At 38.5% G+C, this 26,477-nt stretch overlaps 2 protein-coding genes across 5 annotated transcripts in view; one reads left to right on the plus strand and one right to left on the minus strand.

Annotated features, from left to right (window-relative positions):
• RAPGEF4 (Rap guanine nucleotide exchange factor 4) overlaps positions 1-15,110 on the minus strand; it is a 145,165-nt gene extending 130,055 nt beyond the window's left edge. For 2 of the 4 annotated variants that reach the window (XM_086896712.1, XM_086896710.1), the window contains exons 1-3: positions 9,464-9,515; positions 3,194-3,336; positions 2,022-2,110 (exon numbers count right to left, since the gene is read on the minus strand). Coding sequence is in view for 2 of the 4 variants with exons in the window: in XM_086896708.1 (XP_086752834.1) it covers positions 2,022-2,110; positions 3,194-3,336; positions 14,861-14,925 (297 nt within the window). In the remaining 2 variants the exon portion in view is untranslated. Of the gene's footprint in view, positions 1-2,021; positions 2,111-3,193; positions 3,337-9,463; positions 9,516-14,860 lie in introns of those variants that run through there. The other 2 variants (XM_086896708.1, XM_086896709.1) reach the window with 2 other exon arrangements.
• Positions 15,047-26,477, plus strand: part of LOC111932080 (neurabin-1-like) — a 108,465-nt gene continuing 97,034 nt past the window's right edge. The window contains exon 1 of the mRNA XM_086896686.1: positions 15,047-15,628. The gene's annotated coding sequence lies outside the window, so the exon portion shown is untranslated. The remainder of the gene's footprint in view (positions 15,629-26,477) is intronic.

Raw genomic sequence — 26,477 nt, forward strand, 5'->3', positions numbered from 1 at the left:
GGAAAATGTGCTCCAAGCACCCCTTCATCTACACTGTCATCTACTCCCAGCTGGGAGCACAGTGCTGTCAGCTGAATGTGCCAGGACTGCCCCAACAGCAATACAACGCAAATTGCCTCCATCATCTGGGTTTGCAATGAGCGTAGTAGGCAGGGAGTACCAGCAAGAATGCCTTCGAGAATGACCAGTACCATGCCAACAAGCAAGTACAGGCAAAACCAGAATCACATCCAGAAGCTACAGGCAGAAGAATGAGGAGACCAAGAATGAACAAGAAGGGACGTGATATAAACAAGAAGTTGGAGCAAAACGAGAAAAAATGTTGCACTCAAATAGTATTTAGGACAACAAACATCAAAATTATCCAGACAGGAATGGTGAATGCATGGGCTGCCATCTTTTTGGCAGTGAGGCTGTATTCTATGGCAACCAGGCAGTAGTAAGAATTCAGTTCATTGTTCATGTGAGAAGGAAATGTGATGTAAGAAATAACTGCAGAATATAATTTCTACAACTAGAATTGTATGAATTGTAGTTCAACAGCTTCCTACTGGCAGGAAAATGAAGTTAACCTGAACAAGCAGAAAAAAATATTTACATTATATTAATTAAGAAACTGAAGTGTTCCATACTCCACGTAATGGAACAAATCAACACTCAAAAGAGATTCTTAATTTAACATCCAGATTGTGCAGATGTATTACTTTCTGGGTAAAGAGCATTGATTCTTCACAACAATGTAGTGCCATCTTTTGGCAAACACTAGAAAATCCTGATTGCTTTAGACCTGCACAGAAAAGGCTCTCCTAAGAGCCCAGTATTGTTCCAAACTGTGACAATACCAAACCAGGCCATGCCAAGAATTGCTCAAATTAAGCTAATTATACTCTCAATAAATCTCTACTTAGTACAGTGAAGAGGCTGCTAAAAATAATATGAAAGAAGTTCTTTTTGCATTTATTGTCCTACTGCAGGAAGCAGAAAGACCCAGCACTCAACACACTGCCTGGACTTGCATTCTGACCCAATCTCAATGGTAACGCGATGCTCAACAAAGTGAAAAAAATCCAGTTTCTGCTATGTGTAAAAAACTTTCCTCCATCAGCCAAACTCTGGGCAAAGAATACACTACCACCATCCTCCCTACACATGCTATACTCAATCCAGGTGGGGAAAATGGGTAGTGGTCTCTATCAGGTCCTGGGTAGCTATACTACTCAAGTGAAGGCACAACAAGCCCCTTATTGGAAGTACAATCACATGCTGAGCTACATCATAGGACAATCACCAATCTCAAACATGGGAGCAGGGAATGGACAGGATGCTTTCCCAGAAGACTAAGTTCACAGCAGCAAGTACACGACTTGGCAGCATGACATTAGACGACATGGACAGGAAACTCTAGGAGATGTATCTCATCCTTTTGGATTTTTATTTACTCCAAATTTAATAAATCCAGGAGCACCAATGTACTGAGAAACCACTTTAAATTTGGGGAGAATTTTACTTGTTCTTCTATTTCTTAACGCTAAATAGGTATTACCTATAGGCTTCTTGTCTAGCATGGCAGCAGTTCCAATAGTCTGCTATTACTACAGTACTTGCCCATTTCTGCAGTGGAGACTGCATTATGCTGTTATCAGACAGCACCGTTAGCAGGTTCATTTTAAACTTCCTGAACAAGAACTGAATTAAAATATTTCTAGGGAATGAATTAACAGCTCTCTGAACTTCAGTGCAACTTCAACAGCACTACTAGAAAAGACAAAGGAGTCTTAGTTCATATTAAAATGCAGACTAATTCCAGAGCATTATATTTCAGTTTCTTGAAATCACTGGCATGATTTGCCTTCCTTACACTAAAGAATACTGAGACTTAAAGAGACTCAGAGAAACATACACATCCTTGTGATATGACAAAATATCTATCTGTACAGAATGTGTCATTATCTACCTCACCATAAATGATATTCTTTCTTTGTACTACTGACTGGATGGTTGCAATGAAAAATCTATTTTACCTGGTGGTTGCTTGTATCAGACACCTTCACATCCAGTGATCCTGTCAGAACAGCATACCAATTCGTCCCAATATCACCCTGACGGAATACTGGAAAAAGGAAATCTTGTAAATAAGAGCTATCACTTTCAGTTTAGCAACAGTAATCAACGTTTTCTCACATCTTACTGCAATGCCGCAGTCACTGCTGGCACTACACAATTTGCCACATGAGATTACTTATTTACTATTACAGTAATATTTCCAATGACACTGGAAAGCACATATTTTAGTAAGCTAGTCAATACACTATGGAAAAAATGAAAGCACATACAACCACTTCACTCTTCTCCCAAGTTTACTTCTGTTCTACTGTTCTCTTAGTTAACTGACCAACCAAAGAAACAAAATAAACAAGGAAAAAGGTTTTCTGAACAATGTCTCTTTGAAATTCATAATCTTCCAGTGCAGACACAGCTACCACTGAACTCAGTAAGAGTTCTGGCTGAACAGCAACTGCAAGACTGATGTCCAAGCATTCCAGCTGTGCGATTACAGAGCATCAAAATCCCTGCTACTCTAAGCAAACCCCAGTGTTGCATGCCAGATTTGCCTGAAGTGTTTCTGAGACTGTACTAATACCACAGGCATTTCACCAGTTATTCCCCTGGTACAGATTCCCACCACAGGACTACCACTTATTTCCATCTCAGCTTCACAGAGCAAACACAGGTGTCCACCTACATCTGGCCCACAGGCTCCCAGAGCAGGCACAGAGCTGTTTCACCCCACAGCAGTTTGTGGCTCTGCAAGTCTGGCTTGTGCTAGCCAGGGTGCCTGGAAACCACACACTATCAGTGATGTGCCTTGCTGATACACCTTTGCCCCTGACAGCACAAAGCACTGGCAAAAGCAATCAATAATACATTTGCAGGGGAAGAATGAGGCTTAAGTCCAATGACTGACTTGTAATCTTTCAACAGAACAGTGGTAGAGTCTTACATCCTACTGTATGCCTTGTTACCATAGATTCACTACACACTCATTTGTAGAGCAAGCAGCACTTTAGTCCTGCCTTGCCCCATGATTGTAAACGTTCCACTGATTCTGCTCTCATCAATCTCCTAGAGACAATCACAGTCTAATCCCCAAGTTTATCCACATAAAATACAAAATCATATGAGGCTGTCTTACATGTGATTCCTTTTTCCAGATTTTCATAATATCCACAGAGACATATCTGCTGGAGAAGGTTTGGATGAAATTTCTCAAAAGCTTTCACTTCTTTTAGTCGTGTGAATATTATATCTACATCTTCACTAGAACGTTCCAAAGGCCTGTAAGGAAACAAAAGAAACATTCTCAAGGGCTTTATCAGAAAAACATCCCCACCTGTATGTACTGAACTTACAAATGTTTGCATTAAATTACAAATGGTTGCATTAAATATCACACTATAATATAAACAAATTAAAATGCATTTTGCAACTACATAATGAAATCCTTCCAAGACATCCTAACAACTGCCCTTTATCAACAATGATTGTTATCATTTCCACACCAGCAGTGTCCAGGAGTCCATTTAGCACCAGTCTTGATGCAGCATCACTGTACAAGTATATATGATGACACAGTCCTTATTCTAAAGACCTAAGAATGATATATAGTTGGGTTTGTAAGAAAATATTAACTAACAGATGTCCAAACACACAAGAGGTCTGTGGAATCAGTGCCAAAACAGATGCTCTCTACCTGGCAAAACGGGAAGCATTAGTTACCAACAGTAACTCCTACATCCAAACTTCTCTTCTGCATTTTACTGACTACAAACTGACTTTCCTCTTCTCACTTGGAAGGAAGAAGGATAACTTCAATAAGTATATTCCACAAAGTTTCTGTCTCTTAGTGTTGGACAAATTAAACATGCAAGCAAGAATCTTAATTTTTCATTGGTAACAATCACGAGTTTTAACTCAAATGTTTAAAATATTTACAATCTTTGACAGCAACACCTTTTAAAAAAACAAGATTTCAAGAAAATAAAACTAGAACTCTCTACAACAAAGCAGCACGTAGACCAGCAGTTCAGCAGGTTCAGCATATTATACATATTTATGAAAATAAAGTGAATTAGGTCTGTAACACATTTTAAATATGATTATCAAATATTATGAATCAGCAGGTAAGCCAAACACTAGCTGACAGCATTATAAAAGACTAAATATAAACCACTAAGGACAGAAAGAAACAGATTTTTCCTAGAACATCATGCTGGATCAGATGCAGAAATTATTCATGTATAAAGGCATAACAGAAAGAAAGACAACTGTTAGCAATCATTAGACCTATCACTCACTCAAATGTTTCTAGTTAATTTTACTGACAGAAATGTCCTTTTTACCAGCTGATGAGCTCATAAAGAACAGAAGTCATGTAGCTACAATGAACAAAGATTGAGTTCACAAATACATATCTTTATTCACCTTATTGTTATACCCACAGTGTAAGCACTCCATCCAACAAGATTTTTTAAAGACTCCTCTTTGAAATCAAAGACTTCAAGGAATCCAAATCTTTGTCTCAGTGGAGAAGCCCAGATCCTACTTGCATAGAATCTCTGTATCTCATTTTTCTCTATTAAATTACGTCTAGGAAGGATTAAATCTCTATCCTCATTTATACTCCTTTACCCTTATTAGCTACAGATGAGAATAATAATTCTCTTGTGTATGCAGTTGCTTCAACATCACAGTGACATCCTCTTACCACTTCAAACTACAATCAACTACAATAGTTCCCTTTTGAATTATTTCAAGTAAGATTTTCACCCATTTCTTTTTTTCTTGACTGTGCACAAGCTGACAAGTACTAATAAGCATTAACTCTCTTGTCAAAATCCTTTTAAGAAGATTAGGAGGTGCAGCTTGCAAACAGATTTACAATCTACTTATACAAGATCCTTACCCAAACTACACTAACTCTTGAAACACTAACTACCTTAATTTATGGACTCTAAAAATAACAGCAAAACCAAACAAGTCAAAAAGGTGAGATCTTTCTCAGAAAATCATCCAGTTCATGATTTAGCTGTTTGGTTAAAATCATGAATTCTTACTCACAAAAACTAGCAAAGATTCGACTTGTTTGACAACAAGATGCCTTTGGATTTTTTTCAGAGCTCCTAGGAAATGTTGTCAGTGTTGAGGAGTGAGGAATTAACAACAGGTATCCCAAGCTGAGGTGGCCCTTGTCCTTAGGAGCACAAGAAATTTTGCCTGTGTAAAATTTCAGACTGTAATGCAGTAATGGTATTAGTAGCACTCAAGCTCATTTCTACCAAGTGTTTATAATCTATAGCAATTAAACTGGATTCAAAAGCCAAGCATTACTTACTGAGAAAAATGCACCGTGCCATCAATTAACTGCTTTTCCACAGGCCTGCAAAACTCAGGCAAAGTTTGACCACTTTCTACAAAGCATCTTTTAATAAAATTATCATCATGGTAACTTGTAATTATCATTAACTTGACATTAATTATCATTAGCTTAACATTAATCTATTTATGATGCCAAATTTGTTTTCTGTTTCCCAAGACAAGCTGCCTAACCTGGACTATAAACAGGACAGGACAACATAAATTTATTTCTTCATCACAGCTATCTTATTGTAAACTTGTTTTTTGTAAAGCTTAGTTTGGAGTAATACTTAAGCAGCTAATGTTGTAATATAGTCTTTAGAACCATAATGATTCAATCTATTAGAAGAAAAGTACTACTGATGGCAGATGGAGAATTAGTCAAGCTTTATTTTCACTGTAGTCACATGAATTTAAAAAGGCAATGGTATTAATCCAAAAAGGAACCATTCCCCAGAACACGAAGATAGGCTGCAAAAGTCCCGAGAAATATCCCTACACTCCCAATATGGCTCCAAAAGCCCTTGGAAAGAGTTTTCCAGATACCTCAGCAAAGTATCTAAAGTCAGTTCTCTGTGATCACCACTGTTGTTCAATCCCACTGAGTTTAGCCCTCCTCTGCTAAATTGCTGCTCATGTAGATTTATTTCTGTTCTGTCGCATTGAGGCTGATGCTATTGAAGTATCCCTTCATTGCTGATGTAACAGAGTTACAATCTTACATCCATGAGCAAACAAAGTCAAAAAACGCATTTCAGTGAGTCATCAGGTAAAGATTTTCTGCTAAAGCTTCTGTCCTGCACCCATTTCTGAAATCTCAAGACCAATGTATGGAATTAGGACCATAGGCTAATCAAAAAGTGTGAATAAATACATTGTATCATTTAAGATTCTTCAGCTCTCATTTGATAGATGTAGGAGCTAAAGTCAAAGCATTTTAAGGCAAGACCACCCTTCTTGCAGAAAATCTATGACTCCATCCCAGTGAATCAACTCCTCCCTAGACTACCCCACCCAATAAAAAACTAATTTTAAGTCAAACTGTGCTGACATCTCATTTCACTGTAGCCAAAGCCAAGGGGGCACTTCAGAGTTGCAAAGCAGGGCTACCAAATAAATTATTAGGAAGGGATGAAAATAAAGAGAAATTTATTTTCACTACCTTACAAGCCTTTCTGCTTTGTTTGACCCCAAAATACCTTCTTGTTTATATTACTAATTTGCCTCTTCAGAGCATAATAAGTGATTAGCTGGCAGTACAAGACGTCATCTGCTTCTTCAATACAACATCACAGCATACATATTAAAGTGATAGCATCAATGCTAGTTACGCATTTCTATTCAATTATGTCAATAAGGTTTCTTTTAAAGATTATTTTACTCCTCCTTATTTAGATGTGAAGATTTCAGAAGAATGTTTTATAGAGATAAAACAATTTTCTTGACAATGTCTGCTTCACTACCTGTAAGAGGCAATTATAAAGAAAATCTGCCTGAAGTCTGTGCTCATAAGGATGTTAAGCTCAACACGAGCTGACAGTGCTGGCAGCCCTGAAAGCCAACTACATTCTGGGCAGGATCAAAAGCAGCATGGCCAGAAAGTCCAGGGAGATAATTCTCTTTTTCTGCTTTGCTCTCATGAGACCCCATATGGAGCACTGCATTCAGCTCTGGAACCCCCAACACAATAAGGACGAGAACCTGCCGCAGCAAGTCCAGAGGAGGGGCATGAAGGTGATGAGAGGGCTGGAGCTCCTCTCCTATGCACTCAGGCTGACAGAGAAGTGTCCAAGGAGATTTCAGAGCACCTTCCAGTACCTAATGGGGGCTACAAGAAAGCTGGAGAGGGACAAGACCTGTATTGACAAGTCAAGGGGCAATGGTTTTAAACTGCAAGAGGGTAAGTTGAAATTAGATATTAGGAATAAATTTTAAATTCTGAGGGTGGTGATGCACAGGAACAGTTTGCCCAGACAGACTATGGATGTTCCATCCCTGCCAGTGTTCAAGGCCAAGTTGGCTAGGGCCCTGAGCAACCAGGTCTATTGGAAGTTGTCTCTGCCCATGGCAAGAGGGGTTGGAATGAGACAATCTGTAAGGTCCCTTCCAATCCAAGCGATTGTATAAATCTCTTACGTATTTTTAAATGCAAACTACTTGAGCTTGAAGTTCAAATACAGACAGAGGCTAACTGCTACAATTCTTCAAATACACAAGCTGGGTAAAGTATTTCTGCTCATGTGTAGTATATATAGCTTTATAAAATAACCTGTTTTGATGGTTTCAAGATTTTCAAGTATTTGAATGTCTATGTAGGATGTTATGAAATACTTGTTAACCTAGAAGAAAGAAACAAGATGGAGTTTTTTTGTTTGCTTTTGTAAACTTAATCCAACTGTAACCTATCACTTTCTGTTACCATATGTCCTTTTTTTTTAGGTTCTTTCCCATTGTGGGTTTGACATTTGAGAAAGAAAAAACAGAATATATGTGGTTTTACCTTCTTTACCAAGATGCCTCTAGAATTTTAAAATGTTTATTTCTATAAGATGAGTTCAAAAACCTGAATTGTGCTCTAACAGAATGAAAGTATTGAATTTCCTTCCCTTGCTCCTTTTAACTTTTTAAAACAGCAATATTTCAATTCAGACAGCAATGAACAGCCCACAAAAGATGAGCAGATGGATCTATTTCTTCCACTGTTGAGACTGTTTGTAGAAAACACTAGAACAGACAAATAAAACGAGTTCATTGCTGGGTTAAAACCAAAGTATCAATGCAAAGATGCAAAGGCAAACTCTGTGAGCTGGAAAGTACCATTAATAACACTTTAAAATATATTCGGCTGTGAAACATGAGCAAGGAGATAGCACCAAGGAATGCCAATTAAAACCAGATCATTTCTCTATGCTCCCTGTACCTTCTGATGTCCTCTCCTGACATGCAGAAAAACAATGTTGTAGGATGCAGAAAAATACCAGTATCAATAGACTATCTTCCCTCAGTGAGAGCAAGCAATACTGAAACTCTCTCCTCCTGGCAATGCTGTAAGGCTTTTTGACTTTTCTCTTTGAGAAAGGAAAGTTTAAGAGTGGAGTACCAGTGATCCATCAAAGCATTTTAGACCTGTAGTAAGGCACTTAAATGCTAACAATAAATGAAGTTACTTTTAATCTGAAATAGTTTTCAGAAAAGGGCAACGAAATTGCAATGGCAACAAAATGGCAACAAGAGGTAATTAATTCCCACCAAGAGACAATTTTCACTTGTTACAGTAGTACTACCAAATCTGTTTTCAACATTCACATAACAGATCCTCTTTTCCTCGTCATGGGAACAGCCTCATCATGAGGCTTTGAAACAATAATCAAATTACTGTTCTTTTCTCTTGAATGTCATTTTAAGAGACTTATTTAAGACATTTAAGAGACTGGGATTCCAGCTCTCATTTCCTCTGACAAACAGGAAATAGAATTTATTTAAACACTGTTCCCTAAGACTCTTACACACCCAAATCATTCTGGAATTTAGGGGGGAAAAATAAAAAGAAACACAAGTAAAATTTCTCATGCAGTTTTCAATAAATTATTACTGTCACCTACACTCAGAATCCCTATGAAAATCTCTCAGGTCCTGGTACATAAGGCACAAGAAATACTGTAGATAGTCCTGATCTGAGTACAGATCACAGGTACACAATGACCAGCCAGTTAAATGCAGATTGACTGGCTGCCAGCTGCAGTCAGACAGAATTTGTTATAGTTGAGTTCTGTCTTCTTTAGTAAGGACCTAAGGAAGGCAAATAGAGAGAACTCTACCTATCTCATTATCACATTATTCAATTAACTTTGATCAATACACTGAAAAATTATTGGAGAGTTAAACAGAGCATCCAAGCGTACTCATTTCTTTACATACCCTGATGTATAAATTATGTATCCTTCCAAAAGGTCAATTTTTAGATCTGTATATATAGAGGAATGGCAAAAGATGTATTTATTAACTAATTATATTCATAAAGACTTATCTCAAGTTAAAAATATACTACCTGAACAATACAGATCTGGTAGGAAATAGACTCTTCCACCTTCATTTGCTGTCTAGAAAGACAGAATAATTCAAGAGAAATCAAAATGAAGAATTATATTCTTTCATTTGTGAGAATCTTTACATATTACACATGCTTTGTAACCAAAATGTGACTAAATCTTATTGAATTAAACATCCAAATTTCATAATCATAAACTGGAGCTCAGGACACTTAAAATTCCATTTGACAGAGGTAAATCCAAATGAAATTACATTAACCAGCACTGTAACTTCATAATAAACATTGAAAGCACTTGAATATGAAGACAGACTCTGAGATACATAGCAAATGAAATCTGTAATTGAAAAAATATGCAAGTGATGATATCCCTCGATTCAAACTCTGGCCACCACTATTCACTAATAACACCATGCCAAATGCACCTTTCCTGATTTAGGATCTGCATTGTTACAGCTAGTGAAAATTTAAAATTTACAGCAACAATGGAAAAAGTTTTACAGATTTACATTTGCATGCATTTTGACAACTGATAAATCCAAAGATGGAAGGGAAAGTCAGTTCAGAAACATTAATGGATATTGAAAAAGCAGCAGAAATAGTAACTGATCATGCCAAATACAGTGCAGAAAATACAGCACAAAGGAAGTATCATTAAAATTATAAGCTTTGTTAAATGCAGCTAATTGTAAGACACAGACAAAAACAGAGGTCATGCTAGATAAGAAAAATGCTTGTATTTAGAAAATATCTGGTGAACACCTGACTTTTGAGGGCACAGTTTCTATTTGCTGGTTTGTTGTTTTTTTATTCCTTTGCTGGAATATGGAGTTTTGTTATAAAATAAATTTATTGCTCAGAGTATAGGATTTTAAACATAAAATCCTAACATGGCAGAAAGAATTCAGGCAACGAGACTTTAGACAAGTTTCCAGTATCAGCTGGTGAAAGAAATGCACATGTAGCATACCAATTGTGCAGCACACAAGACTACTACACAAGACTACCAACTAGATTTGAATATATCATGCCCTAAAAGGCATGTGCACATACTGCCTTGCTCTGGTGGCTTATGAAAATGTGTATACATGCCAGGGTAATTACTTTCTCTTCCTCTTAATACCTGTCCACGGCACAAGTGTGTAACTTACAGGAATCACATGTAAGAAATGGAAGCCAATACTGCAAATGCGTAAGCTGGAGAGCAAAGAACAAAACAGCTTGAATTTGTTTAAAATACAACTGCTCTCACTAGGGTTTAATCTGAATTCAGATATTTGATAAAATGCACAGAGCTACAAACTGAGCGATTATTTTGGTTTCTCTATGAAAACATGGAAAGGAAAAGGCTTTTTTATTATTCACCAAAGACTGTACCTTTGCCCTGGACTAGAAAATGAGGTGCATGATGTGGAAAGATAAATTTGTTATTCATCACTCTCAGAAGACTGCACCCTCGCATGAGTGCTAGAAAGCACTATGTCTATACAGTTCTGTCTCTGAGTTTCCACATCCACTGCAGTGCCTTCTGCTGCTATATCCCCACACAGACCTGATCCAAGCATATACCAGCTTAGTCACACACTATACAGAGAGAAAACACGAAGCACACAAGCCAACCGGAACTGCAGTGTATGTCCATGCTTTTGTTCAGATCTAAACTACATGAAAATATTCTTATGGATTTGTTATAAATAATAAGGGAGAAATTTATATAGAAGACGGTGTAAGTTTTATCAATTGCACAAAAACATATTTTAAAATAAAATAGCATCATAATGCAACTGTATTCATAATATTGCCTGATTATAAATCTATATCCCATTATCTTTGACATAATTAAAGATTATAGAGGATGACAAGCATTTTCTCTATTTATTCTACAACAATTCTTTCAGAATATCAATTCTTTATTCTAGCCTATCTGTATGCTCACAAGGGATCTCTTGTTTACTACTAAGCAAACAAAGCTTGCATCTCAAATACATGTTACACTGAACTAAAAAAACAAGTCTTGATTCAAATATGTTGCTGTTATGTTATGTAGCTTCAATGTGAATTTCCATTCAAATCTGTGGGAGGAACAGGTCTGAGATACTACCCAGTATGCATTATTTCAGGTTTTTTAAACATAAATGATGCAAGACTAACAAGGATGATAAGGTTATAAAGTCTCAGTATGTATGGTATGTCCTTGAAAAGCCCATTCCTACTTAAATAATTTATAAGTCATTAGGCAAAGATCGTAACATTCTTAGCACAACAGGCCATTGAAGTTACATGCTTTGCCCTGTGATCTGCCCTTCCAGTCTGCTAAGGCACTGAAGGTTACTTTTAATTCAGAGCAAAACATAAGATGCCATAGCCAGGTATGATATCCTGGGATCTCTAGCAGGTATGCATGATGTACATGCCTAAAAATGTGCATCTGAATCCAATTAAAACAAGTAAGTGAATTCATAAATGTGATCAGATTTAGAAAAACAATAGTTATGTAAAAAACACTTTGTCTACCATTCAGTAAAGATACTGCCAACATGGAAATTTCTTGATTAGACTTTTTTTGGTGTGAAAGAGCACATGAGAATAGAGAAGACATTCTTCCTATGTTTACTGTACACACATGCATAAATCAGTGACCCTTTTTTAATTATGTGCAGAGCAGACATACAGAAAAGTGCTAAGATTAGAGGGATACTTCTGCTCCCCAAGAAATCAGTGGTAAGGCAACTATTACTTCAAATGTAAAAGGACTGGTTTCCTCAAGAGAAAAATTATTTACATCTCCAGGTATAACAAGGATGTACAGTTGCTCACCTCTGATCCTCTCTCTCCTGCAAAAAAAAAAAAATAAAAAATACTCCTGATAGAGCACAGTGTTCTGAAATTTTCCTTACCTTTACACTTGTAATTTTATATATAAACAGTGTTCCATGTATTTGATTTTTGAGTGTGGATCTTTGACTTTTGTGGACAGTAACTACACATGGACAAAGCACCAGTAGTCCCAGAACACAGCACCCTACTAGTAATAACATTTCTCCTGTAACATTTTGGCAGTTCTGCATTTTCCTATGTGCTCTAATTTTAGATGTTAGTAGTTCCACTTTGACACATGATTTGGGGAAAAACCTGAAGAACAAATACAAAACACATAATTTCTACACATAATGTATTTTGCTCCTTACATTTAGAGTTTTTTTTCATATAATTATACTGGATAATTCATATTACATATTATTTTAATTGTCATTGTTGAGGCTCACTTAACATTCTTAAGCATACCAGTTTTAGAACTGTCTTCCTCCTGGAAATATATTCATTGACTTAAACATACTAAAACTCTATTTATTATTTAGTAAAAAAACATAGTACTCTATAGAGAATTTACTCATTAAATGATCCCATATTCACAGAATTCACACCTAGGATAGAAAATGCTGTACAATTTTTAAAAAGCTTAAAATATTGATAATAATTCAAATGAGTATACTGATTAGATATACAAGTGTGTAAGTTAATTAATAACTATCTACATTTTCAGGTGGAAAAACAGAATAAAATGCATAAGCGTACTTCCTATGATCACAAAGCAGAGGACAGAAGAGACCAGGAAAAAACCTACAATCTTTCATGTTATGCGTTTGTCCTATGTATACTATTCTATAGAATAGCATATTTTATAGAATGCTTGCTGGGAAAGGGTAAGGCATAATTCTTAAGAGCACTTGGAACTGATTCTTTCTAATCAACAAATTGATGATACCAGCTTACTTCAAATAAAAAAAAAAAAGTGAAAGAAAATAGCTCTAAAGAAATTTGTGTTATAGAAAGGGTCAGCTTACTAATTATGACAGAGAGATTTCTAAATTAAATGCCACAATATATTTCGTAAATACATCATCTACTCCCCAAGGCTATGTAGTTCATTAAGCCTTGAATTTTAGCTTACAATTTGGATCTCACGATATATTGCATGTAGGAAACCAGAAACTACAGGATCACCTATCTAAAACTACTGGGACTCATACCCACCTTCACATCTGCTCAACATCAGTTTACAGAGAGGCCTCACTTTGGTTTTTAGACGGCTAGATTATCATCAACAGTTCTGTTTGCATTTACTTTACGAGTGCTTTCAACATTCATATGCATTATTTGATCTCTAAGAGGTTAGTCTTAAATCACATGTTACAGAGGGGATCAGTTTCTATCGTAGGTGGCTGAGTGTCTAGCTCAGAAGTTCCATTAACTTATTACACTTCGCTACTGTTAAGGAAAACCTAACGAGAAGTGCAGTCCTACGAGACTGAAGTTACCTGGAAAGGGGAGAAACTATGAGAAGGGGAAGGTCCCTTCTATGTGCAGAAAGGGTTCTCTCCACAGCACAGCCCAAATGGTAGCACCTGTCAAAAGCTGGCTCACGATGCTCAGATAACTGCCGAACGCTACCTGAGGGAATTCTCTCTGAGAGCTTTCTTTTGAGCTGCATCTATATCTGCATCTATATATATCTGTATCTATAGTCTACATTTTTGTTAACTAAATTCCTGGACCACAGGAGACACAACGAGTGTTCAGACATTAAATGACTTCTGAACTTATCCAGGAATCAAAGGTATGAATACAGCAAAGGGCACTCAAACTACCCACCACGCGACTCGACACTGCGAGACTTTGGGCTGCAGCACCCAAGAGAAAGCATTCCAAAGAATTTTTTCTTTTACTTTTTTTTTTTTTTTTTTTAATAGCAATAATAATTTTCCCGTATTTTTGGCAGGGCGCACACCACCTCTGAGCACACGTCAGCCAGCCGTGCCTCCCACCCACGCGGTGCCGCCGCCCGCCTGCACCCGACCCGCAGCCGGGAACAACAGCGGGCCCCGGGGCGCCGCAGTGGGGACAAGAAGGACTCGTCCTTTCCCTGCCGCCTGCGACGACGCTGGGCGGGGGCTGTGCAGCGGCTGCGGGAGGCGGGGGCGGTGTGCCGAGCGGAGGGGAGGCAGCGGCCGGGGCGCCGTGAGGGCAGGCGAGGGAGGACGAGGGCAGAATGCAGTGGGTGTGCCATGGCCGATACGGCGGGTCCCCAGCTGGCAGCCCCAGGCCCCCTCTCCCCCCCGGAGCTCCCCCTCCTCCACCACGTGCAGTATCTGCCCGGCAGGGAGCAGCAATCCCTATGGGGACTGCCTGTCCCCTCCGCTGCCCGTAGTATTTCCAGCCTTCATCCTTCCCGCCGCCCTGGCTTGCGCCAGGCGTTTCGCTTCCCACCTGCACGCTCCTTATGTAAGGCAAGATCTGATGGAGAGCGGGGATGGGGGGCGTCAGCGCTCACACACACACACATACATGCATACACACAGCATCCCTCCGCAGCAGCTCCTGGGAAGATGCCGATACCTTTTATCCAGGCACGCGATCCACTCGCCGGAGGACGAGGAATGGGAGGCGTGAGCGGCGACCATGTTGGACCGGGATCAGGTTGCCGAGCACCCGGCTGGCGGCGGCTCCCCCCACCCGCGCGCCGGTCGGTCCGTCCGTCCGTCCGTCCTCGCTCCCTCCCTGCGCGCACGGCGAGATGGGCTCGCCCAGGCCCCGCCGCAGCGGCGGAGCGGGGCCGCCCGCCGCCCTCACGCGTCCGCCCGCGCCCGGCTGCGACCTGCGGCCGCCGAGGTACCCCGGCCCTGCTTCCGCTCAGCCGGCAGGGAGCGGCCCGGGGAGGGGGCGGAAAGAAGTCACTCCCCTTCTAAAAGGTGGTGGTGTCCCCCTCCGGCTTTCGTGAGCTCCTCAGTGCCCACACCTGAACCCGGCTTACTGATCCCTGCCCTTGCTTCTCCTTGACTTGGTTTGAATTGGAGGGGCAATACAAGCGTTTTAATTGAAATAAGCAGCTCAGGAGTATTTTATTGGCGCTCCAGAGCACTGTGTGTCTGTCCCGTCCCCTCCGCCCCCAGCAATAAACGCAGAGTGGGTGAGTGAAAGGAAGGTGCAGTCCACATTTCAGGATTTTTCCTGGACCCTTCCTCCAGTCTGCTGTCCATCCTGTCATCGCCTATGAAACTGTATGCTAAAGTCTGTCATTTCTTGTGCATGAAAAATGAGCTGGGCAGTACAGCCTGTGAAGAGGATTTGGCACTTGGAAGAAACCCAACACATAGCATGAGAAAGGTGAGTCTAGAGCGCAGTGAAACACGCCCACACCCTTCTGTTGTGCTAGTGTGGCCTGCGAAGTGCAGGGGTTTTTATGATACTAATGTACACATGATTTTAAAACTGACGAGGAGATGAAGGAATGTAGACCAGCAGGTCTCCCTGTTTTGCAAACTGTACATTAAATATTTTCTATTAAATATTTTCTATAAATTGTTACAGATAGCATCTTCCTAAGTAATCAGTGTATGACCATAAGCTTCCACCTACAGTCAATACAAATTGCCTCGAGTGCCTTGTGAGAAGGGTAGGAATCTCAGCAGGATGTTTGGGGCTTACATGTAGGTCTTACCAAAGAAAAACTCAAACTGCTTCCTTCAGGCTCATAACTCCTCTCTGCTCTACAGTGTGGGGACAAATGATTAATTCAAATGGCGATCATCTGCCAGTGCCTTTCAGACTTCTCCATCTTCTCTGCTCTCTGTTGTAATTTCTTTGATTGTACCAAGTAAGTTTCTTAAATACATGTGCTATTTCATATTTCACACCTGCCTTTTAGTTGGTTGCCTTGCTGCCAACAGCTTCTTTAGCACTATTAAAGAAATAACTTTTAACATTGGGATACTGAGCAGTATGATGAAAAATCTAAGGAAATGTAACTAAAGTTCCCTTTTGCAAAATGGATGCAGCTAAGAAATTGGCATAGCAGAGGAAAATGTCACAAAAGGCAATTCTTTTTCATTTTGCCTCAAAAAAAAAAAAAAAATCATCAAATTAAAGTGCATGCCAGAGGAATAGAAGAGGCTTCCAGTCAGTGAGATCAAAGCTGCAGCTCTTCCTTTGCTATCGTCCATGCGGGGAAAAAATGAGAATTTTTTTGCATCTAAGCAATCAATCTACTCGAGGAAAATCAATGCTATTCATTTGTCAATATGCAAGTGTTTGAAAGTCAGTAGAAACAGAGCTTGGAAGGTAAGGAGCTCTAGATTCTCAATCAAATTAATGAATTATAACACAGTACGTGCATTACAGATAATCAATAAAACTCACTGATTTTGTAGGTCCATTCCACAAGACACTCCTCAGAGCCCCGGCCCGGCCGCCAGAGGGCAGCCGAGCGGCGCCGCCTTCGGGAGCGGGGCCGGCAGGAAACGGGCGGAGCGGGGCTGGCAGGGTCCCGCAGGGATTGCCAGCAGTGCCGCTTCCCAAAACCTGCCTCGGTGCCCTGAACCTGTCCTTGACCGAGCTACGGCCCTGCCCTGGAACAGCCCTCTGCAGGTGCCAACACTTCGGTTTCCAAGGAATGCAGTGCGTGTCGGCAAAAAGGGGATGTTGCTCACGTGCTTGACTGTGGGCAGACACCACTCAGAGGTGGTTATCTTTTTGTAGAGTGACCATTAAAAGAGCCTGTAACACTTTGTGGATTGTGTAAACTAGACATGCCCACAGTGAGCCAGGAATCTTGCCTGAATCCATGCTTCATTCGGAAGTGTCCTAATTAGAGAGCAATTAGAGCAAGACAGCCAAAATTAACTCTGGCATTTGTATTATGAGTAATCATGTCACTTTCTGATTAAGACACCAGTGAAACTTCTCAGAGAAACTTAGAGAGCAAGGAATAAATATTTGAGTAGTTCAGATATCAGCCTGGGTCAACCAAAGAGTCTCCAAACTGCCCAGAAATGTCAGGAGCTCCTGACATTTCATGATGGAAATCAGAAGTCCCAGACCCCCGGACAGTACATATGCTCTCGAGATGAAAGGTACCAAATAAGCATTATATATCTCAGGTGACAAGTGAAATAGAATGCACATTATCCTGTGACTCTCAAGAAGTCAGACCTTAAGAAGCCTAGGAAACACAATTTTAGAGTACTGGCCTTATGTTAATGAGGCCAAGTGCCCACTTGCTTGTGAGAACATATGCTAGAAAGAAAATGCTAAGGCACACTAGTTTATACCCTGTACCTCCTCCTGCTGCCTCACAGTGCCCATTCCTTGTATAAACTTGTATGAAAAAAAATATTATTTAAAAGATATTTGAGATTTAATTTCTCATTGAGCAGAAGGCTAATGGGACTTTTTAGAATCTGAGATGTGATTATGCAGCCAAAAAATTAAAATGGCAGCTGCTTTCAAAGGAGATTGCTGCTGAGAAATGGAGAATTGCCAGCTGAGGTATGTGAAAGACTAGCTGGCCTTTTGCCTTTACATGGTTTAGGAAGGAGTGACAGAGCCATGCTCTTAAGAAGCCCTTAAATCACAGAAAACAAGAAATCATCCAGCTTTCAAGTTGGCCCATGCCTGTAAGAATAAGAGTTCAAATGTGCAGGGTCCAAACTGCTGTTTGCATTATGGGACATAAGGCAAATCATGTTGAATTTAGTACCTTGACTATTTCTTTGCTTTTTCTGGCCAGTGCAAATATTCATTCCTTCACTTTTTCTTAAATACAGCCAATGAGATCTTGCTAAAGTTTTCCAGAAAAAAAATAAATTCTCTTCAATTATAAATTTGCTGTGCAAAATATGAACCAAAAGACTAAATCATTGTTGTTAGAGTTTGAAAAAAATTACTTATTAGATTTATTAAGATTACACAGTAATAGAGTACATAGGAGAGCTACTGTGGAAAGCTCTTTATACCACTAATTATACCAAAAACTTCAATCAAGTAACTGCAGTAATAATTGCACTTAAGCTGATTTTAAGCATGTTTTGTATTGTTATATGGAAGACAATTTAAATAGTATAAATTCAGAATGAGCACATAAATTCTACCTCAATCAATGGTTTAAATTCATGTGTCACACAGAAGTCTTGGGAGCAAGATGGAAACTGATAGGACTGTGATCCATGTTTAGAATACTACAGTGCCACATTCAGTGTGGTTAGGGCTGTAGGTACCAAAATGTGTTCAATTGTACACATACAACACCTATGGACTTCAAAGGAGTCTGTAGTGGAATAAAGACAGAGAAACCTGCATGTGAGTTCTATTGGGATTTGTATGTTGTGAGGGCTGCAAAAGATGTGATGATGTACATAGTTTAAACCAATGCACGTATTAATATAACTTTCCTGTGAAGCGACATATTGATTCTCATATTGATGCTTTAATGCATTTAATAAATGTTAATTTATTATTGCTTAGATTTATGGGCACATCAGCATACTGTTAGAATTTTGTATGCAGAACCCAGGACAACATAAGGAATTTCAGTATGATAAATATCAGGGAAGTACTTTGCAGTTGCCTAAGATACAAGGCAGGCTGGGACTCAGACAGCACTATGACCCTTTTTAGTACAATATTTGGGAGATAGTAGAATTTGGTGTCACACTAAACCCACCCAGCCTGCTCCTTATTCTGGGAGTACAGAGCAGACACATCAGTGCTTCTTAACAGACCCGAATCAAACTGATCAGCAGGGGCTGAATCACAGATGTGATGAAGAGGGTCTGGCTTTGTGCCCAGTCATAGGAACAGGATTTGTGAAGTGCTGGCCTGGCTCTCCACATACCCTCAAGAGCCTGACAGGTTATTTCAGCTCCTCACTGCCTGAAAGCAGCTGTGCTGCCTCTGGGCCTGACCCTACAAGTGTTCATTTAGAACACAAAGCATGCACTTGGAAACTCCAGTGTGCCTTGTCCACACTGCATTGTCACCTCAAATGTCTCACTTTCTCTGGAACATACTTATCATGGCTAATAGAATTAATTATTAGATTGTAATTATTCAGTTATTCTTTCACCCAAAGTACAAAAGCAGATGAAAATTCTTATTGTCTATATGTCTAGTTTCTTATTCCTTTATCCTTCCCTGCCAGCTTTGCTGTATTTCATAGATTTTCATCAAAGGCTGAAAGAAAAGGTGGTTTTGCTTAGCTGCAGAGACAGATGAGCGTATTTTAACTGTTCAGGCCAAGTTTTATCTTCACAACTTGGTGTCATCTCTCCCTGCTGTATATACTGGACAGGAGGAGCAGTAGTCCATGGTCTGCCCCTGAATTTGCTACAGATGCTATTTAAACCATTGGACTATTATTTTTTATTATTATGAAATACCTAGTTTTCATAATTTTACTGTGTGGAGTCTGAGAGAAAGCCTGTGAATTTGTAGGAGCAAGGTACTCAAGTAACCTTATGGTTTTTATGTCCTCACAGATGATACCTCAGCTATAAAATTTATAATGTGTATAAGGTGGCCCTCCTTATGACCCTTATTTTCATTATCTTGACCTTCTCAGACTAAATTCAAATTCATTTCAACCCCAAATCTAATTTCAACATTGCTTTATCACTATGGGAAATTTACTCTTCCTCATCTGTTCCACATTTCTCCTAGCAATCAGTTCCAGAAGTCAAATGTAACTATTTTTTTTCTCAATTTGTTTCTGTATTGATGCATAGACACTTAAAAAACAAAGTTCTGATCCAGTGTCAAGACTCTGATGCAATGTTGAGGTTCTTCTATTTGTTTCTGTATGTGTATTATTCATGAGATATGGGGCATAAAATCTTTTGACTGCACTCTCTCAGAACTCCTTCGTGATAATTCATTAAATGACCTCTCAGTAGTAGACAGTTTTATTTATGTGACTACCACAACCCCCCTTTAAAATATGAGGTTTTCAAGGGCTAAAGGAACATGGTACTTTGATTCCAGGCAAATAAAATTCCTGTCATGTGGGTCAAAGGTGTTTTCAATAGCCTTCCTACTCTCGCTCCCAATGCCTTAGCTCTCACACGGATTCCTTATTTGCAAAATTGAGACCTCTAAAACATTATGCATATCACATTTTGTATATGTAATTCACTTTGTGAATTAGTCCTATATAGTTGGGACATGTAATTTAATTAGACTTTATGTGAAATAATGACTTGTGATCTGCAATGACTAAAGAAACAAATATTTTAATTATTTTCTGCAAATTCTTTCAGTAAAGAAGATACACTGCTATGAGTGCAGTTCAGATCAAATTCAAAAATTATTCTAGTGCAAGTGTTAATTTCAGAAATACATGCAATGAAAATCCAGGACATTTAATCAGTCAGAGATTTCCTTTTAGCATACCTGTTCTTCACTACTCTAAGAGCAGGACTGTAGTTGGCATCACAGAAGTACTATAATGAAAGCATTCAGAGCTGTATATTTACTTGTACAATGTGATATGGTCTGCTATAGGTAAAGATCATACATGACACACATTTGCACTTGACAAGATGTTTATGTAGTAATTCATTGTGCAACTTCATATGCATTCAGTGCAGCTATTCTATTCATCACAATACAGTAAACAAGTGAATTCTTTCTGCAACATTTGGTTCACAGGATTCCAGATTTAATTTTTCTAAGAGCCTGCTGGGGGCACCAACACATGCCCATAAAAAATCACATGATGAAATTAAGCAAATTTTAAAAAGACAGACAAATGTAATAATTTATTTATATGGTATAAATTGGAAAGTACACCTCAGGTTATATATGATGCTTATAGTCTTCTTTCCACAGCTTTGAAAGTGCACCTACAATGAATTTGCTTGCAGGCTTATACTTGCAGATAATTCACACCAGGAATGACTTGAATAAAGCACAGGCATCTCTAATAATCTATTCTGGCTGAGAAAAAAAGGGTGAACTAATTGCTAAGTGGGAAAAGAAAGTGCCTTGACTGCGGGCTGCATCCCCACTGGTACAAACAGGTGGCATTTGTTGGTTTAAAACCAGTGTTGAGTTGTGTAACAGGAAACCCAGCTACAGCAACCACATAGGTAAAAAGCAGTTGTGAGGTGCTACCTCGTGCAGGTAAAAACATCAGGAGAAGATCTGTATGGATTAAAAATATCATAAACCAAAAAAGTAGCATAAACCAAATAACTCCCTAGTTTGAAGCATGTTTTTTTTCACATATAAGTTATATTGGTTCTAGAGAAAATTTACACGAATTGGAAAGCTTTAAGCAGAGACTGGACAACATACAGCAATTTTTTACAGAAATGCTCTATTTTCTTTGGTGTTCTCTGATGTTCCTGATGAAAGAAAGACTCCACATTTCAGATGCTCCCTTGCACCCTGAGAATAGCAACGTTCAGCTGCCTAACAGCAGCACATTATCTTGAAGTGCCTATTTTTCTAATGCTTCTTACATAGTGGAAGGATGGAGAGAACAAATAAACAAAGGCAAAGGAGAAAACCAAATAAGAGGCCAGCCTAAAAAGAGGGTAAGAGTTGAACAGTAGAGTGGAAAGAGATTGCTGGTGAGAAGTGCATTAACTTCAAATTTTTACAGGATCTAAATTTCTCAAGGACTGTGGAGAAGAATCTTGCTGAGAAAATTTGATGCAGATAAAGAAATGAAATTAAGTTATCACCAGGAAAGTAACAGGAGAGAAAGACCTCTTAGACACTAAGCAGAAGAAGCTGGGCTTCTAGGAGAAGCCAAAAAATGCAAGGAAGTACGTCCTCATTGATGTAATGGCTCATTAACTACCCCGTACTTGGAAGTGTTCCTGAAAAGAGAAGAAAAGTGACAATTGCCAAAAGTTTTTATTATCCTCACATAGCCACAAGTTGCTTCTGACAAGGCAGGGTTTCATTGGTGCATTTTGTTATTCAATAATTGCATATTAACATTTTTTGACATTCTGATTTTTTTCTCTTTTTCTACTACTAGTCAATGTAACCTGTTACATTATTCAATCACTTTTATAGTTTTGAGGTTTTTTCTGAGTTCAAGTGGAATTCCCCTGCACTTCAATTTGTGCCTGTTGTCTCGTTCTGTGTTTGGGCATGCCTGGGAAGAGACTGGCTTCATCTTTAGCTCTAGCCTCTAAGTCTATCCTGCTGAGTTTTACTAGATTTTAGACTTTGCACCTTTAATATTGTTCACATACACATCATATGTGACAAAAATACTAACTTTCCCTTCTGCATATGAATATTTTCTCTAGCAACCTAGTGGGTGCCTCAGAGGGCTGGGATGGAGGAGGATCTATGGGGAAAGTTCACTCCAGGATTCCCTATGATCAATTTACTTCTCTGCAGGATGGGGACGGGCTAGTTCTCAGCACAGCCCAGTGATACTGCCCTCAGAAGACCTTCCTGGCATGCTTACAACCCTCACTGGATATTCAGAATATCCAACAGCCTTCACGTTGTCACAGTCCCAAGCGATGATTATGTGATACAGCCCCATCATGATGGCTAAAATTGGTCATGAGCCATGTACTCATCAAAAAATGTTATCACCACTAGATAGTTTTTCAGAAGCATATATCTTTCTCCTTTTCCTTCTCAGCAGAAGGAAAAGAAAAAAGGACTACTACTCTGGAAAGAGGAGCTCATAGAAATACCTATGTTTGCTCTCCTTAGTAGTTTAGTCCCTCAAAATAGCAGCATGTGTAAGCACACTTTTGCCAAAACAGTTTTTAAACAATGCATTTAAAAGGTTTGGAGAGTTTTGCTATGCTTATGCCTTTTACACAACCTAGTAAGTTTTCTGGGGTGAAATCAATGTGGATTGGGGATACAGATACTACAGCTTTTTCTGCATGGTTTCAGGAAAAGTCAAAAAAAGCAAAGCACTGATTCACTTACATATATTGTTGATCTTTTCCAGGTTTACTTACATAGAAAATTTTAGGCTTTCAGTTAAGGTTTTGAGGTTTTGAGTGATGTAAATTGTATGAGCAGCAGACCATTGTCATTTCACTTTGGCAGAGGTACTGATTTATCCTAGGCTTTCTTCTTACTGGAAGAGATGACGTTAGAGGATACGTCTATTGAGAAGATAGTACACAAATCCACCAAAAATGCTTTAGTTAATATTTGCTAGCAGATAAACCAGGGAAATATGCAAATTGTACTAATTTAATTCTTTAAGGCATTTTAGTTTTACCTTCAATAAGATAAGAAATATTATGTCACCTTATTATAATCTTGTAAAACATTTAGATATTTGAAGCTAACATGGTTCTGGGAAAGAAGACAATGAGGATAGCATGCCACTGTCCAATTACAGCAATATATGTATTGAAATAAAAATATTTAAACAGATGTTATAAAAGATTCCATTTCCATTGTACAGCATAGGCACATCTGCTGTACTTTAAATACTTCTTATCCATGCCAAAGAAATACTATGAAGAGAAAATGCCTTTTTTGTGCTTTTCCTTTGAGTTTACTCTATGTGAATACGGAAAGAGTCTTTTCAATAGGAAAAAAGGCACTGATTGTAATCGCAACATTTTGTGTTTGCCCTACAGCTGCCATTTGTGACTAGTATGGAAATCAAGTCCTGGCTCTTGTTTTTTGGCCTCTTTTAAAAACCTTGAATATTGCTAAAATAGTATTGGGCAGGAAGGAAAGGAGGGACAGCATTGTGCAAGACCAAACTAATATAAAAATGCTGCAGTGCTACACTCATTTCCTTCCAAATCATTTTCAGGCATCAGCTTATTAGTATTGTTCTTTACAAAGGAAATATGAGATAGTCACAGTACTATCACCAGTGATGGAGTGCACCTACGCTGATATTTATGATATACGTTTGTTTTGGGAGTGTGCTTGAGTTTTAGTATTAAGGCCTCAAGCACATACATTCCAGACTTAGCCAGTAGTGGGTTGTAGTAGTAGTTAGAGTAGTAACTTTAATTACTTATAAGGTAAGGCTCTTATGTTTGCTCAATGGTGAGTCTGGAAGACTTAATACAGCTATGTTTAGCAGTGATATTTAGTAAAAAGCATCCACTACTACTGACTATGTACTTTACCAGTGCAAGAGTCTCAGAACTACAGACCACTCCAACAGGCAGTCTTCCCTCCTTGAGCTGCTTCTGTTACAAACCCATTACAGATTCCCAGATGACACAGGTACCCAGTCTCTTATTTTGACCATGTAAGTTTAACTATAAGATAATATTTAAAGCTAGCAGATGGATGGGGCACTGAAAGAAGAAAATCTTGAAACCATGTTTATACAGATTTTTCTGGGAAGCAAGTGTTCAACAGCAGTCTGACAGGGGATCCATAAGCTAGCAGCTCTGCTTCCAAAGGGTTCAAAGAGCCCAAGAAAAACCCTAAGGGACACAGAAGTTTTGCCATTAACTCAAGTGAGATTGGAGTAGGAGTAGAATATACATTTTACAGCCTTGGAAGTTATGCAGAAATGGCCCTGTAGATCCTGTCAACCATAAACTTAGAGACAGAGACAACATTACTAATCACTATCCCATGGTTTTAGAGGTGGGGTTTTAGAGAAAGTGAATAAAATCTTCAATATGTCACCTTAAAGGCTGCTGGGTACAAGACATACAAACATTTGCTTTGTAGGACAAAAATCTCCAGAATTTTGTTACTATGAGCAAGCATTCCAATAGTATTAATGTGCTTGGAATAAATCGCACTGTTGCATGATGCTTTTGCACTTGCAACTGCTAGAACATGAAATCAGATGAACTAATATTATTCTCTAATGTACTTTACAATGTTCAATTATTTCAAAAGTACAGTTTATGAAAATTATGCTCACTTTCTGGCAGAAGAATATTTATGCCATAGCAGGAACCTCAGATATAAGACACTATACAAAAGGAATTTAAAAGTAATGGGTTTGTACTTCACTTGTCAGCATTGGTAGTGCAAGAAGCTGATGAGATTTCTATCTCTACTGATAATACTGTCCATATGTTTTCTTTAAATTGTTACTGTGCCTTAATTTAGACTACTGCCTTATGGTCTTAGTATTTTTTTTTCCTAATTCTAGTTTTAACCAAAACCACTCATCTCCTCATGGTGCAAAAAGTAGGATTTGTATATAATCTTAACAACAGCTTTTTAGATGTCTCATAAATTAAAAAAATAGCTGGACGTGAATGATTTTGGATGTGTGACCAAGTGACCATATCAGCAACGTGACCCTTTGTAGAAAGACCATTATTATTATTCTCAATGGTTTTGCTGTTTAATATTCCACTGCAAGAAACAGAGCTGTTCTCTCTGTTTCTATTAGTGCAAAGTGAATATCTGCTACCTTCTCCAACCTTGCCATAAAAATAATTTGAAAAGTCAATTCCATTGCTCAGTGTGCATGATCCATGCTTTAATTCTCTCTAGGATTATAATTAAATGTAACTTTCCAGATGGTAGACAGAGAAATAAATACTTATAAGTGAACTGCACAGGTATGTTTTAAACTAGAAATGGAAAGACCAAGAAATGTGTTGAAAAGCTTAGGTTGAAAATTCCAGAAATCCTCATCAAAAAAAAGTATCTAAAAATAACTTTATTCATTTATGAAACTGGGCTTGTTCAGTTCCTGATAAAACAGAAAATCTTCTTAGACTGGTGAAGTTAGATAAATCTAAATCAGACTTTGTTTGAAGACAGATACAACTGACAGCTCAGAGGCTGCAGGATTAAAAAGTCTTTCAGTAAAAGATTTCATTTTTGCAAATAATATGGAAACAAGAAAAAACATCTGGAAAAGTAGACAGTAAATCTACTTATCAGTGATTTGTAAGCATCATAGGAATCAAAGTTATTTCATTTAACAAATAAATAATCTCTCACTGTAGAAAAAGAATGATCTCTAACAATAGCCAAAGGCATCCATCCTGTGAAGAGGCTATGCAGTGATTAGAGTTTCCCTGGTGGTAGATTGGTAGATTCAAAGAAATCAACGAGATGCACAAAGTTGACAGCTATCAGATTAAGAAATGACAAGTTGTTGAACCAAACATAAACTGCAGAATCATAATTAATTGTTAGTAGTATTTCCTATGCAACTTAGTGGTCCTTTAGTGTTTTTCTGTTTTAAACCAGTTATTCAGGATGTGAAAGAAGCATTATATTGATATTACATGGG

This window comes from Cyanistes caeruleus, chromosome 7, assembly GCF_971803275.1.
Source record: "Cyanistes caeruleus chromosome 7, bCyaCae1.hap1.1, whole genome shotgun sequence".
Taxonomy (NCBI): Eukaryota; Metazoa; Chordata; class Aves; order Passeriformes; family Paridae; genus Cyanistes; species Cyanistes caeruleus.